This window comes from Oryctolagus cuniculus, chromosome X (assembly GCF_051225735.1).
Source record: "Oryctolagus cuniculus isolate XC-2025 breed Fujian yellow rabbit chromosome X, ASM5122573v1, whole genome shotgun sequence".
NCBI lineage: Eukaryota > Metazoa > Chordata > Mammalia > Lagomorpha > Leporidae > Oryctolagus > Oryctolagus cuniculus.
The window spans coordinates 116,481,818-116,497,481 of NC_142888.1; the positions used below are offsets into that span (position 1 = coordinate 116,481,818).

General features: G+C 41.6%; 1 protein-coding gene across 8 annotated transcripts in view; it reads right to left on the reverse strand.

Annotated features, from left to right (window-relative positions):
- FGF13 (fibroblast growth factor 13) overlaps nt 1–15,664 on the reverse strand; it is a 651,259-nt gene that overhangs the window by 103,522 nt on the left and 532,073 nt on the right. For 7 of the 8 annotated variants that reach the window (XM_008273437.4, XM_008273439.4, XM_089323851.1 and 4 more), the window contains one exon: nt 5,117–5,227. In XM_008273437.4, coding sequence (XP_008271659.1) covers nt 5,117–5,227 — 111 coding nt within the window. Of the gene's footprint in view, nt 1–5,116; nt 5,228–7,186; nt 8,080–15,664 lie in introns of those variants that run through there. The other variant, XM_002720518.5, reaches the window with a different exon arrangement.

Consider the following 15,664-nt stretch of genomic DNA (forward strand, 5'->3'; position numbering starts at 1 on the left):
ATATCTCTTTCTGTTGATGTTGCCTTGCTCACAGCAGGTGCTCAATAGGCACTTATGGTTTGAAAGCAAACTTTATGGTGAAACCATGATAATGTATTTTTGAGAAGTAATATACCACAATTTCATCATAAAAACCCAGTTTAAAATTTCTGATATAAAGCACCAAACCAAAACTTCCATATAGGTTTGGTTTAAAAGTCAAAGTACTATAATACCACTTGACCACTATTACAACTGCTACATATGAAACCTAGGTAAGCCATAGTAGTAGATACTGGAGAAGGATAAATGAAATTCAGAATTACTTCTAGAACTTCACCTTTTGCAACATTCGGAACTTTTTTAGTTCTTTGAATGCAGGTTGTAAGAAGAGGGGAGAGAAATAGGGAAAGAGAGGAAGAGATTTGATTTTCATGTTGTTCACCAAGAACTCTGATTTGGGGTTTTTAATGAGCAATTGAATGCTTAAATTTCAAACACCAGATAAGAGTAGGAGGAAGAAAAGCAAAGATCAGCAATCCATATCTGAGATTATCAGTTCCTGAATAATGGTATTAACTATATCATGGAATATTATTTTTTCACTATGTACTATAAATTCCTATAAAGCCTGATTCAAAAACAAACAAATCCAAAAGAGAAATTTGAAGACACCAGAAAATATAGAGTGGCTAGCCATATTAGTCCAATTTATTATTTTCTTTAGACACTCAAGATTATAAATGAGCTGGGTTATAATCTAGCTAAAGGAACAATCTTCACAGACCAAAATGCAAAGAAATTATATCAAAGGTGAGTTTGGAAAGGATCAATGTCATCCTATATGTCTCTGTTTCTCAAAATGTACAGAACTTCTTCATAGACTTAAGATATTTGGATCAGAATAAATAATATGCTAAACGGGGGCTAACATTGTGGTACAGTGAGTTAAGTCACCATCTGCAGTGCCAGCATCCTATATGGGTACTCGTTCGAGACCCAGCTGCTCCACTTCTGATCCAGGTTTTAGGATAAAGAGCAAACCATGCCTTTAAAACATCCTTCACTGCATCAAATACAGATACAATCAAATTACTGCCATGAAATGTCCATCATTTTTTCCTTTTCAGGGGAAAATACATAATTTATAATGGCTGATTTGCTCATGATGAAATTTCATTGGACTAGGGGCCAGCGCTGGACTGACATTTACCATTGTAATGGCATAGGAAAGCAGCATAAGGTGGTCCATGCTCTTGGATCCCTGAACCCATCTGGGAGCTCTTGGATCCTAGTCCCTGGTTAGGCCTGGCCCAGCCCTGGCCATTGCAGCCATTTGGGCACTGAATCAGCAGGTGGAAGATTGTTCTAACTCTCCCTCTTACTCTCGCTATCTCTCCTCTCTGTCTCTGTAACTCTTTCAAATAAATAAATCTTAAAAAATTCTAAATATAAGAAAATAATCTATTTCATTTATGTACTCAAACCTAAAACACATTCAAGTTTTAAAAAAGCTTTAGCTTTTAATAAAGTAAAGTGCCTGTTTCTGTTGTTGTGGCTACATAAAAATAATCACTTCACCCCTTGAAGGGACTGTTTTCTCAGAACTGTGCAACAATTTGGCTCTCAATATTTGCTGAAGACAACACTGAAACCATGTTTCATCAGTTGGGCTAAGGTCAATTTCTCAAAAGGAGTAATTAAAAAATAATTAATATAGATTGGGAAGACATGCCGCACTGAACAAGTAGTGCTACTGCAGGTTTTAGGATAAAGGGCAAATCATGCCTTTAAAACATCCTTCACTGCATCAAATACAGATACAATCAAATTACTGCCATGAAATGTCCATCATTTTTTCCTTTTCAAGGGAAAATACATAATTTATAATGGCTGATTTGCTCATGATGAAATTTCATTGGACTAGGGGCCGGCGGCTGGACTGACATTTACCATTGTAATAAATCTACATAAGGTAAGGTTAAATACACATCAGACATGTTTTTAGAAATGGATGTCTGGATAAGTGTGAACTGATTTATTTTTATCATGATCTTGCTTACCATATCAGAATTAAAATAACAAAATCAATCAAATTGAACTGAATGATAAAAATAGCATAAGACTGAGTTAGAAAAATATAAATACCAAGAATACATATTAAAGAAATCTTGTAAAAACAAAAAAATAACAGATTGTTATTCCACTCACTTGGAATAACTAATGAAAACTTCCTGCTAAGAAAGTTTCATGGCTTTAGGGGAAGAAACATAAATTCAGATGGATACACTTCCATTTTGACAGGTAAACTTAATCTTTTAACATACTTACTATGCCCCACAATATCCTCAATGAAAAGCTAAGGGAGCTCCTTGACTGTCTGGTTACCCTTCCCATCAGGGGTGGCATTTGTATGAACCATGTTATGGTAACACTTTTACCTTTGGTTGACTTGCCTCTTTTTGTTTCTATGTGCCTTAAAACAGATTCCAGGGGCCAGCACCATGGCACAGTAGGTTATTTCTCCTCCTGCAGTACCAGCATCCCATATGGGCACTGGTTCTAGTCCCAGCTGCTCCTCTTCCAATCCAGCTCTCTGCTGTGGCCTGGGAAAGCAGTAGAAGATGGCCCAACTGCTTGATTCCCTACACCCACATGGAAGACCAGGAAGAAGCTCCTGGCTCCTTCCTGTCTTTGGATCGGCACAGCTCCGGCCATTGCGGCCATTTGGGGAGTGAACCAGCAGATGGAAGACTTTTCTGTCTCTCCCTCTCACTGTCTGTAATGCTACCTCTGAAATAAATAAATAAAAATCTTTAAAAAAAAAACAGATTCTAGTAACAAGTAACTAGTTTTTCTAGTTACATTCCAGGCTATGTTCTTTTAACATCTTCTAATATTACTAGTATACAGAAGTATCACATGTATTAGTGTTATAAGGCAACCAAAGGCAGAAGATATGCACATGTAGATACTAAAGAGTAAAACTTACTACATGATTTAAGAATTCATGGTTTGAAAAGAAGACTCAATTTATGTATGTATGATATGTGTATATCCTCTAAAATGGTTAAAAACAGTGTGATCTTGATGGATTTAGCACATCACTGTTAATAAAACACAGCACATAAACCTTCTGGTTTTTTTTTTCCTTTTTCCTTTTCAGAATGCACTTGTGAACACTCGACCCAAAATACTTCTTTGATTTGTACCTGGAGAAAATGTTAAAAATAAATGGGGGGGTGGCCGGCGCTGCGGCTCACTAGGCTAATCCTCCGCCTTGCGGCTCCGGCACACCGGGTTCTAGTCCCGGTCGGGGTGCCGGATTCTTTCCCGGTTGCCCCTCTTCCAGGCCAGCTCTCTGCTGTAGCCAGGGAGTGCAGTGGAGGATGGCCCAAGTCCTTGGGCCCTGCACCCCATGGGAGACCAGGAGAAGCACCTGGCTCCTGCCATTGGATCAGCGCGGTATGCTGGCCACAGCGCGCCGGCTGCGGCGGCCATTGGAGGGTGAACCAACGGCAAAGGAAGACCTTTCTCTCTGTCTCTCTCACTGTCCACTCTGCCTGTCAAAAAAATATAAAATAAAATAAATAAATGGGGGGGAAGACCTGACATTGTGGAGCTGTCTGCCAGTTAATCATGAACTTCCCCCTTCCACCCATTTCCACAGGCACTTTGAAAAACAATTCAGCTTACATCCCATAATTTCCCCACCCAAACACTGATCTATACTTGTAGTTTTTAGAAATGTTATGTTGGATCATCAGTGTACTAATTGCTATTATATGATTACAACAAATCCTTCTAGTCACACTTGGCTAATTGTTTCAAGTAGAGAGTATGCACAAAACATTAATATCACCAAAGTGACAGTATTTCACAAGACAGTGAAGAACCACTTGGTATGGAGGATTTTTATCGGAGACATCAACAGAGGTTTCTTCTAGGGTAACTAAAGGTGACCTCCTCTTGAGGTCACAACTTTGTTATCAGCCCCAGAAGCATTTGTAAAAGGTGTGAAACTCTTTATCACTTACCATTGGGTCCCCTTCTCTATGGCTTTGTTTTCCATAACCATGATCTCTAAGAAAGCTGTATAGTACTCATTAGCATTCAGTCCTATTTTCCTTGACCATGTCTGAGTTGACAATGGGACTATTTCCCCAAATTATCAAAATCTGTGAGAAATTTTGTAGCAGTGGTGGAAAACAGAGAACAAATTTTGAAAACTAAGTGATTTTAGCCTCACAGAATAATTACAGGTCTGCAAGACTCTATGAAATGCAAGCAAACATCAATTACTATAATTGAAGAATAGCGTGCACTATTAGTGAGGTTATACATTTATTATCCCAAATAAAGAATATGTAGTAAGAGGTCCTGTGACATCATATAATCAGCTTCCTTCGATAATAGCAACTAAAAATTATATTTTTGATGTGCTTCCTTTATAGGTTCACCATTATGGTCTCCAATCTGGTCTTATTTACATATATATTTTATTTAAGTTATACAAGTTTCGTATATTTTCTTTATACAATTATAGGAACATAGTGGCACTCCCCCCTACCCTCCCTCCCACCCACGCTCCTACCCTTTTTTATTTAAACCATGGCTAAAAATAAAGCACTAAATGAAATCCCTTTATCCACCTGTGGAAGGAATCTCACCATTAAAATCCCCATTAGTCTTATCAGTGTGTGTGTGTGCACGTATGTGTGTGTAGGGGGTAGCAGAAGTGATAGTGTGTATGAAACCACTCCTGTCTCTTGGGATGAGATTGGCTTCTTAAGAGTAGATAACATGCTATTTCAGGATCAGTATGTGGGTGAGTAAATTTTCTGTGGGAAAAAAGTAATAAAACCCAAAGGACAGCCATAAATCTATCTAGATTACCATGGAGATGACATTTGGATTGCTCTTCAGATGGTGTCAACATTATTTGCTCTAGCTCACTATTTTAGATATTTTCATGTCCAACTTCCTTTTGGTTAACTTGAGTACACGAGATTATACAGTGCGGACATATTTTGCATTCACTTCAGGATTTAGTAGGGGTTGTTTATTTAAGAAAAAATAAAAGGAACACAGTGTCAACAACATGCTGGCATATAGTATTTATTTTGCAGTCACTTACTGTAAGTGCTGTCTTCGTCTTTGGTGCCATCAATGGTTCCATCTGCCTGCAGCTGCAAGTGGTAGCCTTGCCGGCTGTATAGTTTGGTAACTATACCCTTAAGCTGAGGCTCTGCAAAGAGAACAATGGTTTATATCAATTGATAAAGTATGTCTACATAGTTGAAAAGATCCAGAATTCAAAATTTTGGCTTCATTTAGATATTTTAGTGGAAAAGGTGAAGCTATACTTTTAGAGTCCTCTAGAAGAATGAAATCCAACTATAAGTTTCAGAATAAATCTCGAAACTGAAGAAAGGTTTGATTGCTGCTTTACAGTGTTGCTAAAGCCCTAACACTCTGACAGGGTCTCCAGTTTCTGACAGCCAGTCCTTTGGCTTATAGAATGGGTTGCTCTTTCATTAAACATTTGGGATGGGCTAGCAAATGGCAAATTCTGCCTTTTAACAATGTTCCATTTGTCATGTAGAAGGAAAAAGAGAAATAACAAAGATAATTTGGAGTTGTTTGCTGACCAACAATCAGAAACCTGCTAGCAAAGATTTCTTTCAGAATTACAATTTGAATAAATAACCCCCTCCATTCTAAGAAGGTTAAAATGCATAAATAACTTGGAATTCCATCAAAGGACATATATTTATAAAACTGAGGCTTCCACACAAAAGGGAAGGGGGATAAAATAACTATCATATATCATCATACCCTATCATATTAATTATCCCTAAAGGAAAATATGTGTGAAAACAGCAGGACTTATGTTGGTGGGGAGAAAATTAGTACATATTTATTTTCAAATTTAGTAACAGACATATGATTATCCAAAATATGAGTTCTTAATTAAAATAATTTTCAATTATGAATCACCATAGGTTAATCAAGTACGTAATTCACCAATAACAGCAAAGTTATCCAATATTTGCTTTTATTGAATACAGCCACCTGCGCTGAAATAATATTTACGTGATTACTCGAGCCACATAAGCATGCTTTGCATTCGCTTTAAGCCTTTTTCAACTATGCTTAATTTAGAGCTAATGCATTAAAAAAGAACTTTCTGCAAACAGAAAACCTATGTTTGGGTTTCCATTCCATGGCGTGTAGAACACACAAACAGAAAAAAAAAGAACAGCCCGATGAGTAAATCCGATTTGTGGTAATATTCTTATCATAATGGGTAAGAAGATCGTGTAATAGATTCATTTGATTCAGGCTGGAAAATAAGCTGCATTTTCCACTGAAGGTTTACCTTGACGCAACCCGACACCTATGGCTGTTTGAATTCCCCCTCACCTGAAAATCGCGCTACTCTTATCACTGGAATGATTCAAAAAGACCCACAATCTGGTTATGAATTTAAGTTCCCTGTTCAATCCTGCATTTTAGTTATAAGTAATCAGTTTCTAGGAGTCTAACTAGATCACTGAGCTCTTTGCGGCAAGGTTCTAGAAGCCACTCCTCCCCCCAGCAAACATTTTAAAGCTGCACCACAAGTCAAGTCTGTCCCGAGAAGCTAAAAAGTAATCAAAGAAACGGAAAACCTAGATAGCGGAAGCCCACGTCCCTTGGGAGTGGAAGCTGTAGGGAAGGGTCTGACAGGCAGAGACAAAGGCAAGACAGGGGGATTCCCCAGATTCTCCTGCGACGGGCGGGGTGGGGTGGGGGGGGCGACAGTGTCTGCTCAGTTCCACGCCCGCAATTTTCACACCTTACACGATAGGCATGACTGGTTCACGCCTGCCTAGAGACCACCGGGCATGCATGCATACACATACACACACACACACACACACACACACACACATGTGCCATGTCTGAAGCTGAGGGCGCGCCTCCAGGGCTGGATACGCCCCCAGGCTGTGCGCCTGTCCCAGGGCAGTTGCAATGCAGCAAGCCTGTTACTGTTACGAAGGAGGCGAGAAAGCAATCGTCTTCCCACGCACGCACACCAGCTAGGTGGCCTCATCCGCACAAGATGGGCCACCAGCAAACTACCTACGCATACATACTCGCCCCCAGACCCCGAACACTCCTAAAGTCTATGTATATAAAAAAGATTAAAGCTCTTTCCGACCTGGTCTCCTTCTACGCCTCTTCTTGGAGCCGAAGAGTTTGACCCGGGAAAAGACATTTAACTTGTTTTTGTCGCAGCTGGTCTTGCCTTTGCTGGGGCTGCTGACACACTTGCAGGCGTTGGATTTCTCGCGCTCCCGAGCTTGTCTCTTCTGACGGATCAGAGAGCTGGCGATAGCCGCCGCCATGGCCACGACGCCCACCACCACCACTTCTTTTGCTGCCCCTCTCTGGGTTCGCCGCCTCCTCCTTCTCCTCCGCTGCTCGCCCGCTCTGCGTCGCGCTTTAGCCGCCTTGGTCTCCTTAAGCCGGCGCTAGCCCGGGCTTCTCCGCACTCGGGCTTCAGCCGAGGAGGGGGCTCAGCATGCCTTCTGAGCTCCTCTGGCGGTGGTCCGGCTCCTGCGCGGGCTGTTGGCTGCCTGGGTCCGAGCCGACGCCACAGCCCGGGGCCGGGATCGCGGGCGAGACTGGCAGGCGGAGGCAGAGCTGCGCGACTGCGTGCGCTCGGCCCCTGCGCCCCGAGGACACTGTGCAAGTCCAAGTGGCTTGGGTCGGAGTTTCGCAGCACCCCCCGCCCTGTGCCGCGCGGAGGGGGCCAGAGCTGAGAGGCGGGCGGAGGGAGAGAGCGCGGGCGGGGGAGAGGCCGGGAGCGCGGGCGGCAGGCGGGAGGAGGGGGAAGGCAGCGCGCTGGGGAGCGCGCCCTCGCCCTGGCCCCTCCGAGTCTTCCACTAGTCCTTGCAACTTCTTGGCCTGCTAATCGGGAAAAGTTGGCCCGTGCCAGCTTTCCGACAGGGATCAAACAGGTAATGACCTCGCATCTTCGCTGTGGCTGCTGCTCTGGGCGCGGCACAGGCGCTGCAAACGGATTCAGCCTTCACAGGCACCCTCGCGAAGAGCGCGACGGCCTCGCTGCAGCCCCCTCCCCCCGCGGCGGCCCCTCCCTCCGCGCCGCCGGCCGCCCCCACCCCCCCACCCCCCACCCCCGCCAGCCCCCACCCCCCGTCCCTGGCCAGCTGCCGGGGCTAACACCTGTAGGGGCTTAGGCGCTTCCCCATCACCAAAGTGCTTCTCCTATCCCCGAAAGGATATTCGGGAAGAAACAATGATGGAGGAGGCACCAGGATGAGGCAGTTGAGGGAAAGGAGCGGAGGTTTTCTTGGCGATGGCGGGTGGTGGGGTGGGGGTGTTTCCATAGTGTTTGACTCTTAGCTGGCCAGATCGCGTCCGGACTGCCGCCCCAAGGAAGTTCGCCAGACCCCTGCCCCAGATTCCGACTCACCGACACAACCCCCCACCTTCACTGAGGTATTTTGCGTAGCGACACTTGTAGCCTTTTCGGAGAGGCCAGGTGCCCAGATGGGCTCAGCCCCCGCGGCAGCAGCAGCAGCAGCAGCAGCAGCCGGCACTGCAGAGCTGCGCCCGCACACCACGCTGCCACCCAGTGGTTTTTGCTGACTTTTCATTTCAGGTTAATTCGTGAGATCCAAACCCCGCTTTTCCTCTGCTCCCCTTTATCTGTCCCTTGAGGTTTGAGATCCAAGCAGAGGGCTTGGGTCGTGTAAGCAGTATTGGGGACGTGCCTAGCGGAACCTCTTTATTCTAAGCTCTGGCCCACCTCCAATCGCCTAACTGCTTCCTTCTTTTCTCTGCTCCTCAAACTCAGACAGCCTCTCTCCCTCTAATTCAGGATCAAGCCTAGCTTTTTACTAGCCTCTTTTCCCAAGGTGTGCCCGCCTCCTGTGCTATAATTTATTTGGAAAAAAAAATATGGGGTTTTGAGGCCAACAAGGCAGCAAACAGAACAATCCATTCACATCCTTATCTTCAAAGAGACACAGTTTTGTTACTTTTTTTTTTTTTACCATTTTACTTGATTTCTGGGGCCAACACAGAAGCGCCAAGTAGGGTAGTCCCATCTTACTTGACTCTTCTTCTCCACTCCATCCATGCCTTCTCAGAATTTATGTAGATACAAAATCAGATGCTCAGTGTATCCCCAGGAACAGCCCTTTTCTCTTCCCTGACCTCCCAATGAGCTCATAGTCAATAATACCGAAACTCTCTGAGGCTTCTTAGTCCATCATGTGAATCATCTGACCCTTCTGTATTTCATTGCTTTCCTAGAGAAGCTGCTTCTAACTCCCACTACCCTCTCCAAACTTGAAATGTCTCTTGCTCCATCAGAAGCACCCTTCGAGGATTTCCAAGGCTGACTAGGGTGGAGGTTGCAGGGGCTAAAGGGCCCCTGCCTACCCCTTTCCAAAAGAAAAGGGAGGTCAAGGTAGAAGAGAGTTTTAGCATCTTAATTCAAATAGTCACTCTTTCAGAATTTAATTCATGGGAAAACAAAATAAAACCATGGGCTGCTTCTACCAGACCTTGAATGCCTTAAATATTGGAAGTAGGTCTTATCCTCCACTTTATTACCATCTCCTGGCACAATTCCTGCTACACAGTCAATGCCCAATAAAAATTTGTTGAAAATAATTGATGAATGACTGATTTAAATTGATTCTGAACGGTAGGAGGATGTTTCCCAGTTCAGAGCACATGTCATTTTTGGTCAAATTCCAGGAACCATGGAGATGAATCATTTCACCAAAAGACAGGTCTAAAAAAGAGGGCCAAATATTTTGGGTGTGGGATGGAAAATCCAGAAGTTCCTGCTAAGCACTAATTCCTGGAGCCTCTTATTTTTCTGCTGTTTATTCTCAAGATTGTGAACAGTGTGCATGAAAAAGCTAAAGAAGGAAGAAGTTCTGATTCAGGAAAGGAATACTCCTTAGGAAAAATGAGGAGATGGAATTGAAAACATGAGGATGACTTTTCCACACCTTTTCCTCCACTTCTCCTAAGTGAGAGGGCTCACAGTTTGCTCAGGCAAATTCTATCCACAAGCTACTTCCAGGATGCCCATAGAATTACTGGGATGGTCACTTTGAGGTGGATATTAGATGTAAACATACCCAGAGGAGACTTTAGGAATATTTAATAAGGGGGAAGCACTTACTAAAAAGTTGCAACAACAAACATATAAACAAGTTAGCTCTGTTTTTCTAACCCATATCTACTACCTATAGCATTTTTTTTAACTTTTATTTAATGAATATAAATTTCCAAAGTACAGCTTATGGATTACAATGGCTTCCCCCTCATAACATCCCTCCCACCCGCAACAATCTCCTTTCCCACTCCCTCTTCCCTTCCATTCACATCAAGATTCACTTTCGATTCTCTTTATATACAGAAGATCAGTTTAGCATACATTAAGTAAAGATTTCAACAGTTTGCTCCCACACAGAAACATAAAGTGAAAAATACTGTTTGAGTACTAGTTATAGCATTAAATCTCAATGTACAGCACACTAAGGACAAAGATCCTACATGAGGAGTAAGTGCACAGTGACTCCTGTTGTTGACTTAACTAATTGACACTCTTGTTTATGGCATCAATAATCAACCTAGGCTCTTGTCATGAGCTGCCAAGGCTATGGAAGCCCCCTGAGTTCACTGACTCTGATCATTTTTAGACAAGGCCATGGTCAAAGTGGAAGTTCTCTCCTCCCTTCAGAGAAAGGTACCTCCTACTTTGATGACCCGTTCTTTCCACTGGAATCTCACTTGCGGAGATCTTTCATTTAGGTTTTTTTTTTTTTCCCCAGAGTGTCTTGGCTTTCCATGCCTGAAATACTCTCATGGGCTTTTCAGCCGGATCCGCGTGCCTTAAGGGCTGATTCTGAGGCCAGAGTGCTGTTTAGGACATCTGCCATTCTATGGGTCTGCTGTGTATCTCACTTCCCATGTTGGATCATTCTCTCCCTTTTTTATTCTATCAGCTAGTATTTGCAGACACTAGTCTTGTTTATGTGATCCCTTTGGTTCTTAGTCCTATCATTATGATCAGTTGTGAACAGAAATTGATCACTTGGACTAGTGAGATGGCATTGGTACATGCCACCTCGATGGGATTGAATTGGAATCCCCTGGTATGTTTCTAACTCTACCGTTTGAGGTAAGTCAGCTTGAGCATGTCCTATAGCATTTTTGATAGACAACTAAGCTCTATGCCATGAACTCATGGAAGTACTGCATCAAAGCTGATGACTGGATGCTTCTATAGGTACCTGTAGGGATGCCTTTCTTGCTCTATTTCCTTTACCCCAAATTAAATATTATAATCCTGAAAAATTAGGAATATACACTCTCCCCCTGCTATGTGTTCTTTGTCAGCCCACAAACAGTACCTGTGACTTTTTATACCCATTCTTTATTCTTTGATCTCCATGGACAGGAAAATATATGACACATTATTGGCTGAAAGGGGGTCTTTAATTCTCTGTGATCTGTCTACCTACAGGCCACATGCATTCTCTCTCATCCATCAAGAGAACGCACAAAAATCTGTGACTTACACAGGGTAAATTCAGTGGAAAATGAAAGATCATTTTGAACTTTGATCCAAATCATTAGCCATGAATAAAGCAAATAGTTTCATGCTTTCTAAAATGTTCATTTTCTAGGTGCTTGAGAACTCAAAGAGTAAGAGTACCACTCTCAAATTCTCAAAGGGGAACTGTGTCAAGGCCCTGTCCATCTCAGGGAGGCATGTGTGAAAGCCAGAATTGCAGTCCATCATAGAGAAGCAGATTTTGCCTTTCTTTTCTGTCCCATTGCCATCTCAAGCCAATAGTATGGACACAAAAGGAAGAACTGTCTTTTCGCATCCATTTCAAAATACTTTTTTCTCCTTTTATTCTAACAGTTCACAATTGTATCTTTGTATGGAACTTCAAGATCTGCTCCAGATTCACAGACTTTCAATGTTGTCTGCTTAGTTCCAGTGCTCCTAAGTTCTCTAAGCAGGGTGAATCTACTCTCATTTGATCTTCCAGCCCTCCTCTCCTTGTCTAGGTTCAGGAAAAATCATTCTTAGCTCCTGTCCTCATACTTCCTGTCTTCATAATTCTCACATCTCTGTTCTCTTCCCATTCCACGAGAATATAAAATCTAAATTGCATTCCAAAGACTCTACTCTGAGTTCACTTGAGAACCAGGTTTTAGCATTCTTTCCAGAGAGAGTTATATGAGTTATCAGAGCATTGAATGCTGATTATTTTCTGCCAATCTCTTTTGGCAGGCCTCAGATGAGCTGTAAGGAAGCTGAGGGGACCTGCTCTCAAGAGGCATCTCCAGGAGAGAGACAGAAACCCAAACAGATATGACTGTGATGAGTAAAAATGCAAGAATTCAGACAGCCTAATCAGAAGCAGCCTTGGTAACTTTTGAGCAGGAAGGAATTGGCTGTCTTTCTGAAACTCTGAAAATGAGAGATTTCCAATACTCTTGCTTTGTAAAGATAAATATAACCAGAACCACTTGCCAGTTGGCTCTTTCTTCACTGGTTCATCAAAACATCTGAATGACCACGTACCAGGTTGAAGACTGAAGATAATTTCAAAGGGGAGAAAGGGAGAAGATTTAAGTTCACCAAGGTCAGACAATGGTGGGATTTCCCTATTCACTGACAAGGGCAGCAAAGGGAGTATTTAAAAGTGGGATAGCAAGTACCACTTTTTCTTGTCTAATTATCTCCAAAAGTCCAGAGAAACAACTGGATAGAAATACAGATGACATTAGTGAAAAGCTACTAGAATAGACTCTTGCCACTTTAACTCCAAGCAGGAAGAAAAATACAATTTAAGGATGTCTTGTCAGTGTCACACTGGAATTCTAGGGACAGAAAGTGTGACTATTGTATTCTGCACCACAACCTGACACATTTATTAGCTGGCAAAGAGTCCTCCTAGCCAGATCATTTCGGGGGAGGTATTGTACTTCAGAAACAAAGGTTTCCAAAACCATTTTTTTAGAAATTGATTGGCTCTGCTAATTTGTATTCATAATGAAAAGCTATGGGACTCTAGGTTTGTATTGAACTAGGATGGTGACGGCTTTCATTATGTCTTCTCTGAGATCATTCTCCAAATACTTAAGCTGCAGAACTTAACAATTTCAGCTCTGATTTATATTTAAAAGTCAATTGGTAAAACACTGATTACTTCTGATCCTTAAGAAGAAAAATCCTATAACATAGAAATTTCATTGTTCGGTTATATTTTATAAACATTAAAACCATAAAACACCCTGATGGTATAAGTCATACCTATAAATTCAGATCATTGCCATTTAATTAGCCAGAGCAGCTGTAACATACAGAGTTCAAGGCCTCTGATTACCTGTGAGGTCATTTAATCAAGAAAGGCTGGAGAGAAGTAGCAGATTGCTGGGGTGAAGAGTTCTCCTGACCATACAGAGAACACACTTAAATAAGCTTAAGCTTCAGATGTGGGAATTTAAGTTTTGTATAAGGGAAACATTCTGCTGACTTTTTCTTCCATAGAAGCTTTTATGAATACAACACAAATTTATCTACCTGGGTGGATATGTGGGTTGATTTCTCTTAAGACTCTCATTCTGACATAAAAACTACACTACTATTTATATACCCATGACCTGCAACAAAGAAGTGCTCACAGGAAAAAGGTAAGGGGGCAGTGACACCATTATTGTGAAAGCTTAAGGTCTGTACTGATAGGGAATGGAGATAGTGATTGCCTTTGCCCATGGAAAATCATGTTGCATGAACTTGGAGCACGTGAATGAATTCAGTCACACTGATTTCCAAAGCTTCTCTCCTCCAAACTGTAGGAAAAAAATTTGTTGGAAACAATACATTTATTTGTAACCAAACACGCTGCTTCTATGATGTCAGAACATGCGAGTGAGCAAAACTGAATGAGTCTCATTTAGTTTTATTCAATACTATCTTAAGATCATGAAAGAAAAGTTGCTATTTGATAAACTGCTGCTAACAACCATAAATGAGGTAATACTATGATGAAACATTTATGGCAACCTAAAAATGTGCAAGACTCAGAGGTAAAAGATCCATAACACTGGGTTCATTTCTTGCCCAGGGAACTAAGGAATTTAAGTGAAAAACTAGGAAAAAAATGATGGAGGATTTGAGGCAAAAGCAGACAATTTAATTTGGGGTGATATAAACTGTTTCAGGAAATAAGGTTACTGGAAGAAGGTGACATAAAGTCAGGATTTGAAATAGAGACTTCAGTATTTGTGGATGAACTAATGTTCATTATTATTTAGCATATCAGGGCAGGATTCTCAAGCAGAGAAAAGGACACTAGATTGATTTCCTACTTGCCAATAGCAGCATTTCCACAAATTTCCTCTAGAAGAGTTTTCATTTTTTAAAGGAGAAGAGAGGTATTTGAGAAATACTTCAGTGGTCTCTCAGGATTAAGAGTCCTAGCACATCTCTTTTCAGACACTGGTCAGGATTTTGGCAGGAAAACCTGCTGAATTTGGAGGAAATATTATCCTCCAAAGTCTAAAGAAGGGACAAAGGAAAAGTCCATGACCAACTTGAGAACTGTGCAGACATCCTGGGTGATTTTTAAGCTCTTCACTCTGCTTTAGATTTTTTTTTTTTGCCCAAACTGGGTTCTCAAATGATGGTAATATACAACAAATAATATGGTTGTAATTTGACAAGCAACTTGCTATCTAATACAACTCTATTTCTCTTAATATGTAAAACAACCAGAAAGTTATGTATTATCATTATTGCCATGTTAGAAGGAAATTGAAGTCTAGAGAGAATAAATGATACACCTATGGTTTTCTGGCTAGTACACAAATAGCAGTGCCAGTATTTAAATTAAGAATCTTCAGCCAATACAATTTATATGTACAAGGCCAGCCCTTTGAATACTACCTCTTTCTTTGTTGGCACTGGGTCTGTAAATTGGGTTGCTGAACAGCAGTTCCTGGATATGGGTACCTCCTGGCAAGGGTAGCTGGGAAAAATGGATTATGGCATGATTGTCAATTCAGTTCTGTATTTTATTTCTTTTACAAAAGTGAATTATGCAATTATCAAGAACAGATATGGTCCATGCATAGTTATGAGCATAATTCATAATACTTTTAACAATAACTTCTTAGAGTGATATTTAAAGAAACTGATAAATTTCTCACCAAAATTAAATGATTATAAATCAATACTTGTTGTCATCCTGGGGTTGCCAGTTACAGAAACAGTTTGACACTAGTATCCTGTTCCACTCAGGTGATCTGAGGCTTTGGAATGCTATGAGACCCAAAGGACACTGCCTAGTCTTCATCTCCATAATTGCTTAGTGGCGACAAGCACTCTTGATTCTCTCAGTTCTTTGCACTTAGGGAAAATTGGCTTTCTACACTATAAGCTTTTTGATACCATCTGCTTTTATCAACAGGAAGCTTTAGTTCAGCCAAAAGAAAGAAAAATATTACACACAATGAATGAGTCTGCAAACTCAAAAGGCTTTTGTAGCCTTGGCAACTCATGACAAGAGCCTAGGGTGACGCCATAAACAAGAGTGTCAACTTGTTAAGTCAACAACAGGAGTCACTA